The following is a 21,878-nucleotide window of genomic DNA, read 5'->3' on the forward strand; positions in this document are numbered from 1 at the left end:
TCGATACCACTGATACCATGTCCCAGGGCTCTGGAGGCCAGTGCGGAGGACACCGTGGGCCACGTGAAGAGGAGGCGGTGCGAGGCCCAGGGGGAGTTCTGTAACCCTGCAGACTGGATCCGACAGGAGGAGTGGCCGGTGGGCATCCGCAACGTGGGCAACACCTGCTGGTTCAGCGCCGTCATCCAGGTGAGCGGAGGGAGAGGAGGTCATTAACCCTCTCACTGCCACACCACACAGAAGGTTAACCCTTTACTATCACACAACCAACGGTCGCCGCTTTTTAAGCGGGGGGTCTGGGGGTCCCCCACCAGGATTTTTTGTTACAAAGACTTAATATTTTTTTTATTTTTGAAATGTTTACCCTTTAAATGCCAGTGTTTGTGATGGGCATCACAAATTATTGTAATATATTTTCAATATATCAAATGCAAAGTAGATTTTTCTGGGGGGGATTATTACAGGCTAACATGAGTCAATGATTAGCAACAACACTGATTTTGATGGATTTTTAGTTTTTTGTAATGTCAGATTTAACAACAACTCTTTTCAGAAAAGTGGGAGTATTTAATTTTTTATCTGACATTACAAAAAAATATTGAAATCTGGGGCTGAAGTTGAATAAAAGATTTATGACTGTTTAGACTGCATTACTCTCTGTCACAGTGATCTCCTGGTTGTTCCCCACTTAGGTTATCGAACTATCGTGCTGCCGCAACTAGAAACACTGGCCTGGCCTGCTTCTAAGTTCAGTGGCATGACTGCAAAAAAAAAAACAAAAAACGAATATATATATATATATAAAAATTATAATATTTAAAAAATATATATATAAATTAGGTACCACCAGCAGGGGGCCCAAGTACCACCGGTGGTACGCGTACCACAGGTTGAGAACCACTGCTTTAAAGTGTCATTTCTTGTGTGTTTAAAGTGACCTGTGGTGCGTTTGTGTGTGTGCGAGTGTTGTGTTGTGTGTGTATGTGTGTTCACGTGTGCTTGTGTGTGGAGAGATCAGTGTTCATTGTTCTGATGGCCTGAGGGAAGAAGCTGAGCCTTAGCCTCTCTGTTCTTGCTGCGTATATGCGGAGGCGCTTGCCTGACCGCAGCAGCTTGAACAGGCTGTTCTTGGGGTGGTGAGGGTCCTTCATTATTCTGCAGGCTCTGGATTTAGAATAGAATAGAATAGAAATACTTGTATTATCCCGAGGGAAATTTGACACGGCAAATCGCTCACATTAAACATTTAGACAGAACAAGTCACGAATAAGAATAACAAAACAAATGGCCTAAAAGTAAGAATAGAATAAAATATACAGTAAATAAATACAGTAAAAATATACTGAAGTCTACAGTAGGTGTAATATTGCACAGTGCTGTTTCAAAGGTAAGCGTCCAGGAAGATGGTAACTGTCACTCTGTGCTCAGTGATGCAGTGAGGCACAGTGATGCATTGTAACGTCTGATGGCTGTCGGAACGAAGGACGTCCTGTGCCGTTCAGTGCTGCATTTAGGTAGTGTGAGCCTGGCACTGAACATGCTCCTCCTGTCAGCCAAGTCTGTGTATAGTATAGTGGCTGGGAGAGGTTTTCCCTGATGGCCTGGAGCTTAGCTTTGCACCTCCTATTGTATAAGTCCTGCAGGGGTGGTAGTGAAATACCCGTATTCCATTCTGCTGAGCGCACCACTCTCTGTAGTCATTAGGACCGGGGGGGGGGGGGGGGGTGATTAGGACCAGGGGAATTATTATGACCAGGGAGGTTTGTATGACAGTAGCTCAGGAGGTGCCGGTTGCATTTCTAACCCTGGCAGTGTCAGTGCCTTGCTCGGAGGAATACGTACTCTACCCATTGAGCTACACAGGACCCCTAACCCTGGCAGTCTTAGTGCCTTGCTCAGAGCACCAGATACTACCCCCATTGTGCTACAGAGGACTGGCCCAACCTACCGTAAATCAACCCTTTTAGATTTAGACATTCAGGCTGTCTGTATGTGTCTGTTTGTATATGTATGTGTATACATTGTATACTAGGGATGTCCGATATTATCGGCCTACCGGTATTATTGGCCGATATTGGCATTCAAATGTAATATCGGAAATTATCGGTATCGGTTTAAAAAATAAATAAATAAAAAAATATTTATTTTATTTTACATTTATTTAACCTTTATTTACCCAGGCAAGCAAGTAAGAACAAATTCTTATTTAATTTATTGTGAAAAGTATGCATAATGTTGTGTTTTTTGGGCGGGGAAACCCTGCATATATCGGTATCGGTTGATATCGGTATCGGAAATTAAGAGTTGGACAATATCGGTATATCGGATATCAGTAAAAAAGCCAATATCGAACATCCCTAATGTATACTGTATGTCTTGTTGTACTGTATGTCTTTGTATACCACACATAACTGAATGGAACATGTGCAAATGCAACAGAGAAGCACCAAACCACGTTAGAATCATTCTATGATTTGACTCAGTTCAGATGCTTCTCAGCATCCGCCTACCGTATTCCAACGCTGTCGTCGCATCATATGTTACATTTGGTGCCGTGGCCTGTCCCTGACATGGCTGTAAACACAAGTCTCCAGTTTCCAGTTAAGCAACACTCTGTAATGCCAGTAGGTTAGAGGGCATTAGCCAATGGTATCTTTCTGGATCATCATTAAACCCAGCCCTGATTTCCCACTCTGTCATGTTATATAGCTATATGTATTACCCCACTGTACCCCCCCCCCCCCCACCCCTATTTTCTGAAACGTATATCATGGGAGCTTGGGTGACCTGGTTTAAGAATCCCCCATCAGCAGGTGCTAAGACCTTCAACATTCACCCAAGACAAAACCACAGCACACGTAAAGCCCCGATACGGTTTTGTATTTTGTGCGTGGGGTGTATTCATATACATACTTTTAAGAGTTTAACTTGTAGATTCCCTTCTTAACCCTATGTCAGTCAGAGCAACACATTGGTACTGTGTGAATGATATGTGTAGTATGGAGTGAATGATATGTGTAGTATGGAGTGAATGATGTGTGTAGTATGGAGTGAATGATGTATGTAGTGTGGAGTGAATGATATGTGTAGTGTGGAGTGAATGATGTGTGTAGTGTGGAGTGAATGATGTGTGTAGTATGGAGTGAATGATGTGTGTAGTATGGAGTGAATGATGTATGTAGTGTGGAGTGAATGATATGTGTAGTGTGGAGTGAATGATGTGTGTAGTATGGAGTGAATGATGTGTGTAGTATGGAGTGAATGATGTGTGTAGTATGGAGTGAATGATGTGTGTAGTATGGAGTGAATGATGTATGTAGTGTGGAGTGAATGATATGTGTAGTGTGGAGTGAATGATGTGTGTAGTATGGAGTGAATGATGTGTGTAGTATGGAGTGAATGATGTATGTAGTGTGGAGTGAATGATATGTGTAGTGTGGAGTGAATGATGTGTGTAGTATGGAGTGAATGATGTATGTAGTGTGGAGTGAATGATATGTGTATTGTGGAGTGAATGATGTGTGTAGTATGGAGTGAATGATGTGTGTAGTATGGAGTGAATGATGTATGTAGTGTGGAGTGAATGATATGTGTAGTGTGGAGTGAATGATGTGTGTAGTATGGAGTGAATGATGTATGTAGTGTGGAGTGAATGATATGTGTAGTGTGGAGTGAATGATGTGTGTAGTATGGAGTGAATGATGTGTGTAGTATGGAGTGAATGATGTGTGTAGTATGGAGTGAATTATGTGTGTAGTGTGGAGTGAATGATGTATGTAGTGTGGAGTGAATGATGTGTGTAGTATGGAGTGAATGATGTATGTAGTGTGGAGTGAATGATGTGTGTAGTATGGAGTGAATGATGTATGTAGTGTGGAGTGAATGATGTGTGTAGTGTGGAGTGAATGATGTGTGTAGTATGGAGTGAATGATGTGTGTAGTGTGGAGTGAATGATGTGTGTAGTATGGAGTGAATGATATGTGTAGTATGGAGTGAATGATGTGTGTAGTGTGGAGTGAATGATGTGTGTAGTGTGGAGTGAATGATGTGTGTAGTGTGGAGTGAATGATGTGTGTAGTATGGAGTGAATGATATGTGTAGTGTGGAGTGAATGATGTGTGTAGTATGGAGTGAATGATGTGTGTAGTATGGAGTGAATGATGTGTGTAGTGTGGAGTGAATGATGTATGTAGTGTGGAGTGAATGATATGTGTAGTGTGGAGTGAATGATGTGTGTAGTATGGAGTGAATGATGTATGTAGTGTGGAGTGAATGATATGTGTAGTGTGGAGTGAATGATGTGTGTAGTATGGAGTGAATGATGTGTGTAGTATGGAGTGAATGATGTGTGTAGTATGGAGTGAATGATGTGTGTAGTATGGAGTGAATGATGTGTGTAGTATGGAGTGAATGATGTATGTAGTGTGGAGTGAATGATGTGTGTAGTGTGGAGTGAATGATGTGTGTAGTATGGAGTGAATGATGTGTGTAGTGTGGAGTGAATGATGTGTGTAGTATGGAGTGAATGATATGTGTAGTATGGAGTGAATGATGTGTGTAGTGTGGAGTGAATGATGTGTGTAGTGTGGAGTGAATGATGTGTGTAGTGTGGAGTGAATGATGTGTGTAGTATGGAGTGAATGATATGTGTAGTGTGGAGTGAATGATGTGTGTAGTATGGAGTGAATGATGTGTGTAGTGTGGAGTGAATGATGTGATCAAATCTATGTTGTATTATCTATTGCAGTGGTTCTCAACCTTTTTACATAAAGTACCACCTGAGAATGTAGCTGGCTCTCCAAGTACCACCATATGACCGACGTTAAAATACAGTCTATTCAGCTATGCACACTTCATGCAGGAGGCAAATGTATTCCTAATAACATTATTTATTGTTAAACTTTTGTCAGACACAGCCACAATGTACAAAGGGGTAGCACTAGAACTAGCAAACTCTTCCACACAATTATCATACAATGCAAGAGGCATTGAGAACATAATAACTAACATTCTCACATAGCAAGTGAGAAAATTAAGAACAACTGTATTTCAGCAAATTACTTAATTCAAACACACACTTTTTCATGTAATCCTCGACCGCGAGGATTCCGGTTACAACATCTGTACCAAATGACATAATTTTGACCCAGAAATCAAGAGAGTCAGTGAAAACGTAACTTTTGAACGGCAAGGTAAGATATATATTTCAGTTTGTCTATAAAAGACGCTTTACTTGTTAATCTCTCTCTCTCGTGTTCTCAATAGTGACTCAGTATTAGCAGAGTTTATAGCAAAAGGGAAGTTTTGTCTGGGCTCTGCTGAGAAGTCATGGGTCAAATAGAAAGTGCGGGGGTGAAGATGGGGGAGAAGATGGGGAAGTTGGTGAGTGGTGACTACTCCCATTCTCAGAATTTGAGGGTTCATTGGAACCTGATGATTCAGAGTTCAATGAGGCAGAGAATGCTCTGATTCAGACTGACATCATATCTATATTCTGTACATGCTGTTCCAACTCTTTGTTGAGGCTTTATTGATCTCTCTCTCTCTCTCTCTCTCTCTCTCTCTCTCTCTCTCTCTCTCTCTCTCTCTCTCTCTCTCTCTCTCTCTCTCTCTCTCTCTCTCTCTCTCTCTCTCTCTCTCTCTCTCTCTCTCTCTCTCTCTGACACACACACACACACACACACACACACACACACACACACACACACACACACACACACACACACACACACACACACACACACACACACACACACACACACACGCCAGCCCCCTCTCAATCATGTACCAGCCCCCTCTCAGTCATGTACCAGCCCCCCTCTCAGTCATGTACCAGCCCCCCTCTCAGTCATGTACCAGCCCCCCTCTCAGTCATGTACCAGCCCCCTCTCAGTCATGTACCAGCCAGCCCCCTCTCAGTCATGTACCAGCCCCCCTCTCAGTCATGTACCTGCACGACTGGCGGGGGGGGGGGGTGCTTAGTAAGATATATATGATTGGGCCAGCCCAGTGTCAGTTTTTTTCTTTTTTTTTAATCATAACGGCCCACATATGCGTCGGCCCACCGGGCAAATGCCCAGTATGCCAGATGGCTACTCCAGGCCTGCCTGCTTCTAACTGCAGACAAAAAAGAAAATAATTAAGAAAAAAATTATAATATCTTTTTTTTCCAAGTACCACCAGCAGGGGGCCCAAGTACCACCCGTGGTACACGTACCACAGGTTGAGAACCACTGATCTATTGTATATCTATCTATCTGTCTGTCTGTCTGTCTGTCTGTCTGTCTGTCTGTCTGTCTGTCTGTCTGTCTGTCTGTCTGTCTGTCTGTCTGTCTGTCTGTCTGTCTGTCTGTCTGTCTGTCTGTCTGTCTGTCTGTCTGTCTGTCTGTCTGTCTGTCTGTCTGTCTGTCTGTCTGTCTGTCTGTCTGTCTGTCTGTCTGTCTGTCTGACTGTCTGTCTGTCTGTCTATCTATCTATCTATCTATCTATCTATCTATCTATCTATCTATCTATCTATCTATCTATCTATCTATCTATCTATCTATCTATCTATCTATCTATCTATCTATAGGTCTGTTCTACTCCAGGGTTAAAGCACATCTCCGTTGTCACGTCGTATCATTAGTGGCGGGGCTGCGTCTATTCTTTCCCCAATACATTTCCAGTTCCGCGTGTGCGTTCTGCGATCTGATTGGCCACGGACGTTTCTGGTGCGATCTGATTGGCCACTGACGTTTCTGGTCATGTGACATGTGCGCCCAATCGTGTGACGAGCTGTGTCTTTGCCCATTTCCGGGTCTAACAGCCTGCAAACTACCTAACGCCTAGTTTATCACTGGTTAAGCTTAGGCGACTCTTTCGAAGTTGGTTAAGGTTAGAGTTTGGAATCAGGTCTGGTGTTCTATCGCCCTGCTCGAAGACAAACTCTAACCTTAACCAACTTCGAAAGAGGGCCTAAACTTAACCGGCGAAATAACTTGCCGTCACACGATTGGGCGCACATGTCACATGACCAGAAACGTCAATGGCCAATCAGAGCGCAGAAGGCGAACGCGGAACTGGAAATGTATTGGGGAAAGAAGTCAGGCGGCGGGCGTACCCAAGCGTTACGCTTGGTTCACTGATTGAGCCTTTAATAAAGAAGACGTTCCCAGTCCGTTCCATTATAGTTTACACAGACTCCACACCGTGCCGGTTACCGGCAACAACATCAGAAGTGACAAGAGCGAGGATTAGGTCGCTCTGGGGGGATTTTTCTTTCCGAATCCCAAAAAAAAAAAAAAGAAGCTTCTCTGCATGCGCTCGTCTGATTCTGTTAACGGTCCAGTCGGCGCTGGTTTTTAGCCGCGGCGGCGTATCAGGTGACTCTGCCGAAACCCGAGCCTTCATTGAGATTCATAGGCTGCGTGGCTAATTAAATAGTGCAGCGCTGCGATGGACTTCCCAGCCCGGGCTACTGTATCCCCAGCAGACTAGACAACGAGCAGGGAGCGCTCGTTTATCTCTATTTAACTCAGATGTATCATGCCTGCATTGATTAAGCACTGGGGGTGAGGGGGGGGGGGGGGGGGGCATAGGATATAATTAAGGGATATGTCGAGGACAAGGGAGGTGAATAGACCGTACGGGCTCTCAAATAGTTTGTTGTTGTTGTTGTTTATGACAGGGTTAGAAATTTAAAAAAAAATTCAAGGGCTTTTTTTGCCCCCCTTAATTTATTTTCGGGGGCTTTTTTTTGTATTTCGGGGGCACTGAATTTTTATGATGAAAATTAACATAAGGATTATAAAACATTGTTGACACTTTTTTTTACAGTCTTCGTCCCTATGTTTGATAATGTAATGTTAATGTCTCCATATATAGGGCTCTACGCTAACCTTTTTCCCAAGGAGCACATGTGCTCCTAAATAAAATGTTAATAAATAAAATCTAAATACAAATTTAGGAGCACACAAAGAAATTTAGGAGCACAGTGAAAATTGTTCAAGTAACACAGAGTTTATTAACTATTTATCTCATGCATTATTATACTGTGCGTGTGCACACTATGAATTGAAAATGGGGGACCCTGATGTAAACAAGATGAAAGTCTTTCTCTGGTCTGCATCCCCTTAACTTGTGTGTATTGAGCTGTACTGTATTGTACCCATTCTGCAATCTGTTAATACATTTTTCAATCAATCAAACGCAAAGGATATCGGTTGTCAAGCTGCTTTTGTATGTTGTAGTGTTGTTATGATACCAACATTTTGACTTTGATACAGATAGGAAAGGTAATGGAATATATTATTAGATGACAGAACATTGAAAATTCTTTATACAATTATTTAATTCATTATGAAATAGAAATTCCGTTTTTGGGTGGAATGTTTGTTGCAAGGAGGGAGGAGGCGGGGACCGCTGCGTGTTACACACAACACGGAGAAATGGTCTAGCTGCTTCGGTGCGTCGTTAACGTTAACGTCGGAAGAAATTCCCCACTAAGCCCTAAATTCAGAGCAGAGCAGTATCCTAATGACTTTTATGCTTCAGTCGATAAGGTGTTTTGCGAATTCTGTCAACATACCGTGGGGACTGGACCCGCAAAAACACGTGCGAATATCACTTCAAAAGCCATGTCAGCCGGATTCCTCTCTTTCTCCTCGTCTCTCTTTTGCTCAAAATAAAAATGAATGGGCTTCATGGCTGGCTGATTTTTTTGCGTTGTCTGATTCTGAGTGTATAACTTGCCTAAGCCGGTACCGTGACTTTGTTTTCGGGCGCTACTGTGATTGGACGTTTATGCGCCTTGTGTAATGTGGGACTATTATAACAGCGGAGCTGTTTTGTAATCGTCACTCGTCTCGAGTAAATGATTTTTCCGGGTGGCGCACACACACATATTATTAGGGGCAAATACAAGGGAAATGCTCGCACTGTAGATCATATATATAATTATATATATAATTAGTAAACTGTCGGGGGCATTTTCTGCCCCCCTTAACTGATTTTCGGGGGCATTTTGTCCATTTTCAAGGGCATTTTGCCCCCGAGCCCCCGTTAATTTCGAACCCTGGTTTATGATGTTTATAAGAACACAACACGGCCTTCTGGCGAATTTAGTTGTCGCAGCAGATTTTTCAGCAAACACCTATTTCCCCTCTAACACCAGAGCTGCTCAGTATATATCGCTAGATAGATGTTCTGGTCGTGTTAACACTTCTTTTAGCCAATCCTCCTTCCAATTTGCTGCTCCCAGCAGTTGGAACGAGATGCGAAATACTTAGAAAATCGATAGCCCCTTTCGGGACTGTAAATCACGCCAACATCGTTGGACGAGCTAAACGCTCTCCGTGAATCAACAGTCCCTTCTACGACCATTGAAAAATCTCACAATTAAGTCTGTCGCGCTGGTCGGCAACAAAACGATCCTTGTACAAGTGTCGCAGATACATTTCAAAGGTACTCACAGTTGCACGAGGGTTTCGGACAGACAGACGCTAGGGTTTGAAAGCTCTGCGTTGCTAATAAACATTTTAAATAATTTTTATAAACTTTTTTGCAAATGCAGAAGAAAGGCAGCCATTTTGAAAAAAAGCAGTAGCTTGGTAGTTTTTCAATGGCCGTACATGTAGAAGGGACTGTTGATTCACGGAGAGCATTTAGCTCGTCCAACGATGTTGGCGTGATTTACAGTCCCGAAAGGGGCTAGAAAATTGACAAATTGATCCCCCTCACTACTTTTAAATACTCTATTCGCAAAGTTGTTTACACACACCTGCAACTGTCACCCCGCCTCTTAACTGTAATTTGTATGTTCTGCTTCATGTATTACGTACCATGCGATTTTATTTGGTTGTTTGGTGTGTGTTTTAATTATTTCCCTTACCTCTGTGATGTATGAACTGTATCTCCTGTCTCTTTTATATTTTAATTTATTTTGTCTCCTTTCCCTGTTACCCTTCGAGAGGTCTTTTTGCCCTCTCGCCTGGCCTTCATTGTAAATAAGAATTAGTTCTTAATTTACCTGCCTGGTTAAATAAAGGTTAAATAGAAACAAATAAAAAAGGAGTTTACCATGGTACTAGTTTTGTGGTAAACCTGTGGTGGCATTCTGGCAAACAGTTGTGGCAAAAAATTATGCGGCAAACTATTTATCCTGCTGCAGTTCTGCTGCAAATCTGCGTAATTTGCTGCAAACTTCTGGGGGTTTTGCTTTTGCTAAATCGGTCTGTTTTAGAATCAACAGTGTTTGACCCTTGATATAATACCCTCACACACACACACACACAAACGAGACGGTTATCCTATCTGATTGAAGCTAAGTGGCCACATCATATGGATGTCCGCTTGTGTTTCCCGAGGTATTATCTGTTGTGGTATGAATTACACATTACAGTAAGATGGAGATAAGCTATAATTTCATTTCCCCGGCAACCTGGAAAGTGGATCCAGTGAAGTGTTCCTATAAGTGCTGATAGACACCGCTGTGCCTCGCCGTGCATAAGACACATAAGACTAATTCACCACGTTGATTCATTTAGCTTAGTCATAAGAGGAAGACGCAAGCGTCTGATGACAGGAAACAGCGTCACAGCGCTTGCCGCTGCGCTCCTCGTTCTCAACCGTCTCGATGTTGAGGCATATTTTCCACTGTTCCGAGACGCCCAGAAGCTTTTCACTGGATTGATTGATTGATTGAAAACTTTATTCACAGATTGCAGAATGGGTACAATACAGTACGGCTCAATACACACAATTGTTAAGGGGATGCAGACCAGAGAAAGACGTTTGTCTTGTTTACATCAGGGTTCCCCATTTTCAATTCATAACAATGCTGGACGCTGTATTGTCCTCTGCAAAGCGTTTGGAGAAGATACGAGATTCCTTTATTGATCCCCTTGGGGAAATTCAGGTATCATATCAGGATGGGGGATGGGGGGGGGTGGGGGTACAGGTATGGGAATGGTAATAGTAGAAAGACATAAATATAGGCAATACAAATGATAGTACAGTAGAAAAGTTAAAATAGGCAGTGTAAACAATATAATATGCATATGAGCAAGTAGGCAGTGTAATCAAAGGTGCAGATGAGGGTCTGTATGCCAGTTATCTTATACCTTACAATAAATAAATAAATAAATAAAGATAGCTTGTCATCAGACTCATCTGCACAGACTTGATGTTAATACAAGTAGTATGAGATTACCCCTGGACAAAAATGGAAATCCCCCCCTCTCGAAAACCCGTTAACTTTAATAACTTCACCAGTTAATAAATAAAACGTCTTCTTGTGTTTTTGTTTCAGTCGTTGTTCCACCTGCCTGTGTTCCGGAGGCTGGTGATCAGTTACTGCCTGTCTGAGCGCGTGCTGGAGAAATGCAAGAGCCACTCGGTGAGTACATACTGTAGACTAGACTAGTCCACTCTGTGAGCAGTGATGCCACAGATTACTTGTAAAAATAATCTGATTACTGATTACTCCTTTAAAAAGTAATCTAGTTACTTTACTGATTACTTGATTATCTACTTTGAAAGTAACTAGGTTACGAAGTCGTCGTCCCTGCTGCTGCCACAACATAAGTATTTTTTTTAAATAATGCTTTATTGAAAGTGCATAATGTCATAAATCAAATCAATCAGCTATAAACGTAAACATGTGTGTGTGGCTGTGTGCGTGCGTGCGTGAGCGCGAGCGCACGTCCCATCTCCGGTCTAGCTGACTGTACGCCTGGCTCTCTTATCATCAGCATTATGAGATAGTAACTAAATAGTAACGCACAGCTACTTGGAAATGTAACTGTAATCAGATTACTGGCTTGTAAAAAGTAACAAGTTAGATTACTATTTACTGAAAAAAGTTATCAGATTAGAGTAACTAGTTACTGGCATCACTGGTGAGTACTGTAGAGTAGAGTAGACTAGTCCAACAGACACAGGAGAACCTTTGTATTATGCTGGTTCTGTAAAGGACAAGTTCACGTTTCTGTTTGAACCCGGGGCTCTATTTAAACTATTCAACTGCAATTGTTTTATAATGTACCTTAGAACTGACACTTTGCATTTCTAAATATCAAATTGTTAAGAGCGAAGTACTGCTCTGGGCTTTCTTATTATTTATTGTGCCTCAAAACAAATACAACTTTATTAAGTATAGACGTACTTATTGCTTTGTTCTGTAAAGTAATTCAGAACTGTTCTGTAACGTATTTCAGAACCGTCCGTTTTAAACTATACTCTCTAACCATGGGAGCAAGTGAAAGCAAGACCCCATCTGTAGAGATGCAGGGGAAAAGGCAGAGTATTATGAGAAAGACCTATGGCTCTGATAGTACTAAACATCTAAAATACTGGGTTGATAAATGTGGATTTCCACAAGGGGGATAGTTGTCACTGAATAACCGTGTAAAGCCATCGTTCGGTTACACTTTCTGCCAATTTCATGATTTTATATTCATGATATATACGTATATATATTCAGTCTATTTTATGTGTATCAGTGACAATCAAACTGTAAACAAAGAGGCCTATTAAGATGTTAGATCCTAATATCAAAAGAATATGCGATTTAATGTTCTATGCTTTATCTTGATTTAGTCTATTTTGCTGCTGTCTATTTTGTGCAAATGTTATGCTTATTGTATGCCTAATTCTATGTCTGCACTTTATGCATCACTCTTGATCTGCCCATTGTATGCTCATTTTATGTCTTATTTTACTGCTGTGAAGCACTAAACGCTGTAATTCATGTATGAAAGGTGCTATACAAATAAAGTTTATTAGGGCGGCTGGGTGGCGCAGCGGTCTAAGCGCTCGTCACCAACGCGAGAGACACCGGTATCGAATCCGGCTGTCAGCGTTGCCTCCCGGACGAGCCCCCATTTATGTTATGTACCCCAGTAAGGGGTAGTGACACAAAACCCAAGAAACAATTTGCAAAATAATATTATAGTATTAATTTTTATATACACACAAAACTCAGCAACACAGAGATCAAGGTCACCAGTGGCACCAAATGAAATATCAAAAGGAAATGAAAGCCCACCCCCCCTTACAGGCGCAGACGCCCAAAAGTACAGGTGGTGGTGCTCACTTCTAAGGCTGGTGTTTTTAACAGCAGGTCACCTACGTGATGCAAAAATGTAGACCCCAGGGTATCTTCCTGTCCTCAATGTCCCTGTGTGCGAAAACAAAAGATTAATACAAAAGAAAGACAATCACCATAGGCTGGGTGAACAGGGAATAAACAAATATCCAAAGGTTAACAGAAATGTGCTCACACAGAGCTTTGACTAGCTCTCACACAAAACCAGCTCACACAGAGCTTTGACTAGCTCTCACACAAAACCAGCTCACACAGAGCTTTGACTAGCTCTCACACAAAACCAGCTCACACAGAGCTTTGACTAGCTCTCACACAAAACCAGCTCACACAGAGCTTTGACTAGCTCTCACACAAAACTACCTAAGAGCCTCAGCTCTATACCAAAACACACAAAGAGCCACGGCTCTATAGCAAACGACAGAGAGAGCTCTACCACAAAGACACAGAATATAGTTACCACAACCAATGAACCAGAGAGCTAACTAACACTCCACAAAATGGGATATATAAAGGGAGAGTGGATGTTGATTGCAGATCAGCTTCACCTGCCGTTGCACTGGGGTGAGTTGCTGATTGACCAGCTGGCTGCTGGTGCTGCAACTGGGAGACACCTGAGATAAAAATTAATACTATAATATTATTTTGCAAATTGTTTCTTGGGTTTTGTGTCACTGCACCCTCACTTACCCTGTCTGTTAAATGTGTCTGATGGAGGGGCATCGTGTGTGTGTGTGTGTGTGTGTGTGTGTGTGTCGGTGTGTGTGTGTGTGTGTGTGCGTGTGCGTGTGCGTGTGCGTGTGCGTGTGCGTGTGCGTGTGTGTGTGTGTGTGTGTGTGTGTGTGTGTGTGTGTGTGTGTGTGTGTGTGTGTGTGTGCAGGACAAGAGGAACCTCTCCTTCATGCAGGAGCTCAGGTGTCTGTTCGCCCTCATGGCGGCTTCAACTCGCAGGTTCGTTGATCCTTCTGCCGCCGTGGAGCTGCTGAGAGACGCCTTCAGGACCAGCGAGGCCCAGCAGGTACCACACACACACACACACACACGCACGCACGCACGCACGCACGCACGCACGCACGCACGCACACACACACACACACACACACACACACACACACACACGCACGCACGCACGCACGCACGCACACACACACACACTGTATACACATACTGTATGTACACACCACACATACACACACACACACACATATATATATACACACACATATATATATACACACCACACACACATACACACACACATATATATATATACACACATATATATACACACCACACACACATACACAAACATATACACACACCACACACATATACACACCACACACATATATACATATACACACACACACACACACACACACACACACACACACACACACACACACACACACACACACACACACACACACACACACACACACACACACACACACACACACACACACACACACACACACACACACACACACACACACACACACACACACACACACACACACACACACACACACACACACACACACACACACACACACACACACACACACACACACACACACACACACACTCCTGAACATCAGACACCTCATAGTACAACAAGTTGTGTGACCCTCCCCTGTTTCCTCCTCTCACCTGTTCCTTCCAGGATGTGAGTGAGTTCACCCACAAGCTGCTGGACTGGCTGGAGGACGCCTTTCAGCTGGCAGCCAATGGAAAGTAAGTTAGGTTACCGTGACGACCCAAATGCCGTTTTCACGGGGGGCTCTTGCTCACGTCGGGCTCTCGGTTTAACCATGAAGTGGTGCGCTGTTACTAATGTGTCACAGGAGTTTGAAAATAAGGCAGAATATGTTGAAATAACCCAGTATGTGTCGTCTCAGGCACTACACTCAGTAATACTAATTCATATATCTTATTCCCAGTTTACTCACCTGTACAGTATACCGTAAGCAGCTGTTTATACCGTATATATATTAGGGCTGTCAAAATTAATGCTTTAATTTTGGAGATTAATTTAAATTATTTAAAGCATTAAAATAAATTAATCTAGATTAATCTATGGAGTGAAAAATCTTCAACGTTCTGAACTTTCAGCAGTATATTTGCTTGTTCGGATATAAGAAAGAGGTCTAGCTGATGGTTTTGTTGAACATTTGTATTTCACAGGAGAGAAACTGTATTCAACGAAAGCTATTAAAATAGTCTTTGAATCGAAATATACTTTCTTTGTGTAGATTTTACATCAATTCCATGATTTTACTCAAGTAAATATCTGTTACAAGCTTCGGTCTTAAGTAGAAAAATGCAATTTCTAATCTAGATTAATTACAGAATTACAGAAAATTGTGAGATTAATTAGTTAATTATAAATTTAATCTATTGTCAGCACTAATATATGTAACGGTTGTGACATCGTCACCTTAAATTTCGATGCCCAGAGGGAGTTTCGAACCCGTGGTCTCCCACGCCGCGGGCGACAGCACAGACCGCTATACCAAGAAGTGAACTCACTGCTTTGTAACGTGTCTATGTGTCTTTTGAGGGTGAGAGTGAGTTTAACCCACAGCACTGCTACTCGCCCCAGTCACTTCACAACAACTGAAGTCCATCGTGACTGTGCTTCACGATACCATCTGTTACCTATATATATTTATTCTTACCATATATATATATTTTATATATATCCACATCTATCTGTACATACCTGCATATAATACTTTTTACATATCTGTAGATTATATATCTATATTCTGTACATATCCCTTACCTACTCTTACTAGTTACGCTTCTGGCCAGTATGACTTAATCTACCATAGTGCCTTTATACCTGTATACAACTATATTAATATTACAACTCTGTATATACATCTGATTAGCACTATTACTCAGTAGTACTAATTTATATATTTTATACCCAGCTTAATCACCTGTACGTTGTATATTTACTACTGCACTTCACTGTTACATTTTCACTGTGGTTGGATGCCAAACTTATTTTCGTTGTACTGCGCTTGTGCTGTATGGTGATGACAACACATTTGTGTACAATATATGAACACCAGTGTGTTTGACCGCAGGAGCCCAGAGGACAAGCTGGAGAACCCCATGGTCCAGCTGTTCTACGGCACCTTTGTAACCGAGAGGAAGCACGAGGGTAAGTATTTACAGTAGGGATGTTCGATGTTGGCTTTTTTACCGATATCCGATATACCGATATTGTCCATCTCTTAATTTCCGATACCGATATCAAACGATACCGATATATGCGGGGTCCCCCCCCCCCCCCCCCCCCCCCCCCCCCCAGAAAACGTAATAATTTCAGGTACATATCTCTTGTTGTGGAATTAACACAACATTATGCATACTTTTCACAATAAATAAAATAAGAATTTGTTCTTACTTGCTTGTCTGGGTAAATAAATGTAAAAAAAATACGGGGAAAAAAACGATACTGATAATTTTTCCTATATTACATTTTTTTTTTGTATTTTTTTTTTTGTATTTTTTAAACAAACACATATACAAACATGACAACACACGATAAGATATACAAGCATTAGTTGTCAGTGCACATCCAATGAAATCACATTTTAGTTAATTGTCTTATATAGGATATACCCCTAATACCTGTTATCTAAAAACCTACAAACATATGCTCCAGCTCGAACCCCCCCCTCCCGGACCCCTCCTTGGATAGTACCTCCTAGTACATTTGAATGCCAATATTGGCCGATAATATCGGACATCCCTAATTTAGAGAGTTAGTCTTTGTAACACGACTATAATCCCTACAAAACATTTCAAATTCATTGACTTTGAGTCAGACAGTATGAGGAACAGGTGAAAAAGAGAAGAGAGCGACACACTGGATTGTAGCTCCCATGACTGTAGTTTTAAACAGTGATATTAATGTACCATAATGGTACAGGCTAGCAGTGTGGAGTGTGGAAGACTCATGTCAGTATTGGGACAGAACCAGGTGCGTTTGTGAGCAGTTTGGGAGGGTTAGAGTTTAAATGTAATACTGTGGTTGTACTGGGCAGCTCCTAGTGGTCAACAGTGTCAGACTGTGGTCGTACTGGGCAGCTCCTAGTGGTCAACAGTGTCAGACTGTGGTTGTACTGGGAAGCTCCTAGTGGTCAACAGTGTCAGACTGTGGTTGTACTGGGCAGCTCCTAGTGGTCAACAGTGTCAGACTGTGGTTGTACTGGGAAGCTCCTAGTGGTCAACAGTGTCAGACTGTGGTTGTACTGGGAAGCTCCTAGTGGTCAACAGTGTCAGACTGTGGTTGTACTGGGCAGCTCCTAGTGGTCAACAGTGTGTCAGACTGTGGTTGTACTGGGCAGCTCCTAGTGGTCAACAGTGTCAGACTGTGGTTGTACTGGGCAGCTCCTAGTGGTCAACAGTGTCAGACTGTGGTTGTACTGGGCAGCTCCTAGTGGTCAACAGTGGCAGACTGTGGTTGTACTGGGCAGCTCCTAGTGGTCAACAGTGTCAGACTGTGGTTGTACTGGGCAGCTCCTAGTGGTCAACAGTGGCAGACTGTGGTTGTACTGGGCAGCTCCTAGTGGTCAACAGTGTCAGACTGTGGTTGTACTGGGCAGCTCCTAGTGGTCAACGGTGGCAGACTGTGGTTGTACTGGGCAGCTCCTAGTGGTCAACAGTGTCAGACTGTGGTTGTACTGGGCAGCTCCTAGTGGTCAACAGTGTCAGACAGTGGTTGTACTGGGCAGCTCCTAGAGGTCAACAGTGTCATACTGTGGTTGTACTGGGCAGCTCCTAGTGGTCAACAGTGTCAGACTGTGGTTGTACTGGGCAGCTCCTAGTGGTCAACAGTGTCAGACTGTGGTTGTACTGGGCAGCTCCTAGTGGTCAACAGTGTCAGACTGTGGTTGTATTGGGCAGCTCCTAGTGGTCAACAGTGTCAGACTGTGGTTATACTGGGCAGCTCCTAGAGGTCAACAGTGTCATACTGTGGTTGTACTGGGCAGCTCCTAGTGGTCAACAGTGTCAGACTGTGGTTGTACTGGGCAGCCCCTAGTGGTCAACAGTGTCAGACTGTGGTTGTACTGGGCAGCTCCTAGAGGTCAACAGTGTCATACTGTGGTTGTACTGGGCAGCTCCTAGTGGTCAACAGTGTCAGACTGTGGTTGTACTGGGCAGCTCCTAGTGGTCAACAGTGTCAGACTGTGGTTGTACTGGGCAGCTCCTAGTGGTCAACAGTGTCAGACTGTGGTTGTACTGGGCAGCTCCTAGTGGTCAACAGCGTCAGACTGTAGTTGTACTGGGCAGCTCCTAGTGGTCAACAGTGTCAGACTGTAGTTGTACTGGGCAGCTCCTAGTGGTCAACAGTGTCAGACTGTGGTTGTACTGGGCAGCTCCTAGTGGTCAACAGTGTCAGACTGTGGTTGTACTGGGCAGCTCCTAGTGGTCAACAGTGTCAGACTGTGGTTGTACTGGGCAGCTCCTAGTGGTCAACAGTGTCAGACTGTGGTTGTACTGGGCAGCTCCTAGTGGTCAACAGCGTCAGACTGTAGTTGTACTGGGCAGCTCCTAGTGGTCAACAGTGTCAGACTGTAGTTGTACTGGGCAGCTCCTAGTGGTCAACAGTGTCAGACTGTGGTTGTACTGGGCAGCTCCTAGTGGTCAACAGTGTCAGACTGTGGTTGTACTGGGCAGCTCCTAGTGGTGAACAGTGTCAGACTGTCGTTGTACTGGGCAGCTGGAACTGGAACTGGAACGCCCTACCCAAAGCTGTAAAGGAATGTGAATCACTACCCACTTTCAAAAACACTCTCAAAAAACACCTACGGGAGACTGCAATTCGAAACTGGCCCCTGTAAATGTCCTAACACAACCCCCTCCAATGTACAGTAAATTACCAAGTATGGTCTTGTCAATATTCCAATGTACAGTTTTGTTTGTACAGTTGTACAGTGTCCCCCACCCACCCCTCCTATCCAACCTCCCCCCCCACTCCTACCCAACCCCCCCCCCCCCCACACACCCACCCAACCACCTCCAATGTACAGTCCCCCCCCCCACCCAACCTCTTCCAATGTACAGTTTCTACGTCAAATGTATATACTTTTTATTCTGGGCTCTCTTTGTATCACAAACGGTACTGTATTTGCAAATCTGGTATGTCATAAATGTATAGATGTAGCAGTACTGTCTATCTGTATGTCATGTATGTCATATATGTTACGATGAATTGAAAATGGGGGACCCTGATGTAAACAAGACGAAAGTCTTTCTCTGGTCTGCATCCCCTTAACAATTGTGTGTATTGAGCTGTACTGTACTGTACCCATTCTGCAATCTGTTAATAAAGTTTTCAATCAATCAATCAATCAAGCTCCCAGGTGTGAATATATGTAACTTTGCTCACTGCATATATATAGCAGCTTTTATCCAAAGCGTTTTACAACTTGTGCCTCACATTCACCCATTCATTCACTCACTCACTCACTCACTCATACACTCACTCACTCACTCACTCACTCACTCACTCACTCACTCACTCACTCACTCACTCACTCACTCACTCACTCACTCACTCACTCACTCACTCACTCACTCACTCACTCACTCACTCACTCACTCACTCACTCACTCACTCACTCACTCACTCACTCACTCACTCACTCACTCACTCACTCACTCACTCACTCACTCACTCACTCACTCACTCACACACCGACGTGTGTAATTGGTCCGGCTCATGGCCTAACACAAGTTTGACGTGCTCATCATAACCACTCGTCTCCTCTCCTCCAGGTAAGACGTTATCCAACATCGAGCAGTTTGGTCAGTACCCTCTACAAGTCAACGGATTCAACAACCTGGACGAATGTCTGGAAGGCGCCATGGTGGAGAGCGAGATCGAGTGCCTGCATTCAGATCAAACCCTCACATCCTGTCGAGAGGTGAACTAAATTCATGCCTAGATTTACTAGATAGTAGGCTACTAGATAGTTGCAGACAAGAAATACCTTTTTTTTTTTATAGATTTATGCACTATTACAATGCTTTATGTTTTCTCTCTTGGCTGCAGAGATGGTTTTCTAAACTACCGCCGGTCTTGACGTTTGAACTGTCCAGGTTTGAGTTCAACGCACAGCTCGGACGCCCCGAGAAGATACACAAGAAACTGGAGTTCCCACAAGTCATTTACATGGACAGGTGAGATTTAGGTAGAGGACTTTAAAAGAACCCACTAACATTATGGGAAACGTGCTCACCGTCTTCTCCAGAGTCAGACAAGAATGTTAGCTTTCTACTGAACACACAGAGAGGAACTTGGTATCTATCTTCTTGTCTTACTCTGGAGAAGACCGTAAGCACATTTCCCATAATGTTGACGTGTTCCTTTGAGAGAGACTTGATTATCCCTGGAGGGATGCAGAGTACATTAGGCTTGAAAACGATTTATTCATGTCTTCCTCGCTGCGCTGCAACCACACTCCCTCCTCCAGAGGAATCATATGAAAACATCTCATTTTGTTATGTTTGTATAGCTGTCAGTAGTTGGAAGGAATGGTTAGTCAATCAATCCGTTGTTTCAGAGACCCACCAGAAGAAGGCCTGTAAACCATTTGTGACCGAGCCCAGCAGTTTGTGACACAATATTTGAAAATATTTGAAGAAGATATTTGAATCTAGTTAATGAATCTAGTCTCAGACACAGAGAAAATCCAAAGTTTGGCTGCATTTTTAACACCTTGGCAGTCAGGTACTAGGTGTCACAAACTGCCTTTTTTAAACAAACCTTTTTTTTTTTTTTTTTTTTTTTTTTTACTATTTAGAGATACTATAACTGTAACTATAGCTGTTACAGTAAATATGTTCTTAAACATTCAAACTATGATAATATGGAAAAGAATAATAATAAAAAAGACATTTCATTCGTTTTCTCGCAATCTGACTTCCAGACACGAGTCTCTTACCACTGGGCCTGGTCACATTTAGGGTCCTGACTTGTAGCTTAAAGGGGACATTTTATGGAGGTATTTGTATGGATTTGGCAGTCTGACATGTTATGTAGGTGCTGGGGGGGAAAGTATACATGTATACCGGTACGGTTTGGCCAGAGTTTGATGTCTTAAGATTAACAAGCCAAAACAAGCTGTTCAGAATAGCTTGTTCCTCGATGGGATGAATTAGCTTCGATTGATCGATTAGCCGTGCTTTTTGAAGCCAGGAACACTGCCGACCTAAATGTAGTGCCAAGTTTGTAAACGTTTCTTTTTACTCTTGGGTGTGGAGTAAGAGTAATCGTTTATTTTTTTATTAAATTAAAGGAACACGCCTACTTTTTGGGAAATTTGCTTATTTGCCATCTACCCTGGAGTTAGACAAGCAGATACATACCCTTTTCTTCTCTGTGCATGCAGTAGGCTTAGGGAACAGCCGCACCGTTAGCCTAGCAAGGTTCTAAACTCTGCAACAGAGGGGAGAATCTCAAGCTTTAAGGACTGTTGTAGTTCATTCCATTAGCAAAATTACAATTGCATGTACAATTTGGGTGACATAAGCATGTTTTGTCTACAGATACATGCACCAGAACGTAGAGCAGACCCAGGGGAGGAGAGATGAGGTGAAGCGACTCAAGGAGCAGCTCGCCGCCCTGCAGCAGAAGCTCGAGTGGTGAGTCGGCGGTGGAAGTGACTTGAAAGCTGAGACCGATGTTGGTAAAGGTCAAAGGTCACACCGTGGAGAGACTGGCCTATATTAGAAAATAGTGAACTCTCCACCCTCTCACTCGGTCTCTGT

The 21,878-nt window shown here is 43.0% G+C and overlaps 1 protein-coding gene across 1 annotated transcript in view; it reads left to right on the forward strand.

Moving 5' to 3' along the window:
* Nucleotides 1-21,878, forward strand: part of usp28 (ubiquitin specific peptidase 28) — a gene marked incomplete at both ends in the record, with an annotated part of 64,821 nt that overhangs the window by 3,500 nt on the left and 39,443 nt on the right. Inside the window, 8 exons of the mRNA XM_084320615.1 lie at nt 27-189; nt 11,289-11,375; nt 13,963-14,100; nt 14,749-14,819; nt 16,181-16,257; nt 19,884-20,032; nt 20,161-20,288; nt 21,657-21,752. Of these exons, the coding sequence (XP_084176741.1) occupies nt 27-189; nt 11,289-11,375; nt 13,963-14,100; nt 14,749-14,819; nt 16,181-16,257; nt 19,884-20,032; nt 20,161-20,288; nt 21,657-21,752 (909 nt within the window). The remainder of the gene's footprint in view (nt 1-26; nt 190-11,288; nt 11,376-13,962; nt 14,101-14,748; nt 14,820-16,180; nt 16,258-19,883; nt 20,033-20,160; nt 20,289-21,656; nt 21,753-21,878) is intronic.

The sequence above is a fragment of the Notolepis coatsorum genome, assembly GCF_963971535.1.
Source record: "Notolepis coatsorum genome assembly, chromosome: 8".
Classification (NCBI taxonomy): Eukaryota; Metazoa; Chordata; class Actinopteri; order Aulopiformes; family Paralepididae; genus Notolepis; species Notolepis coatsorum.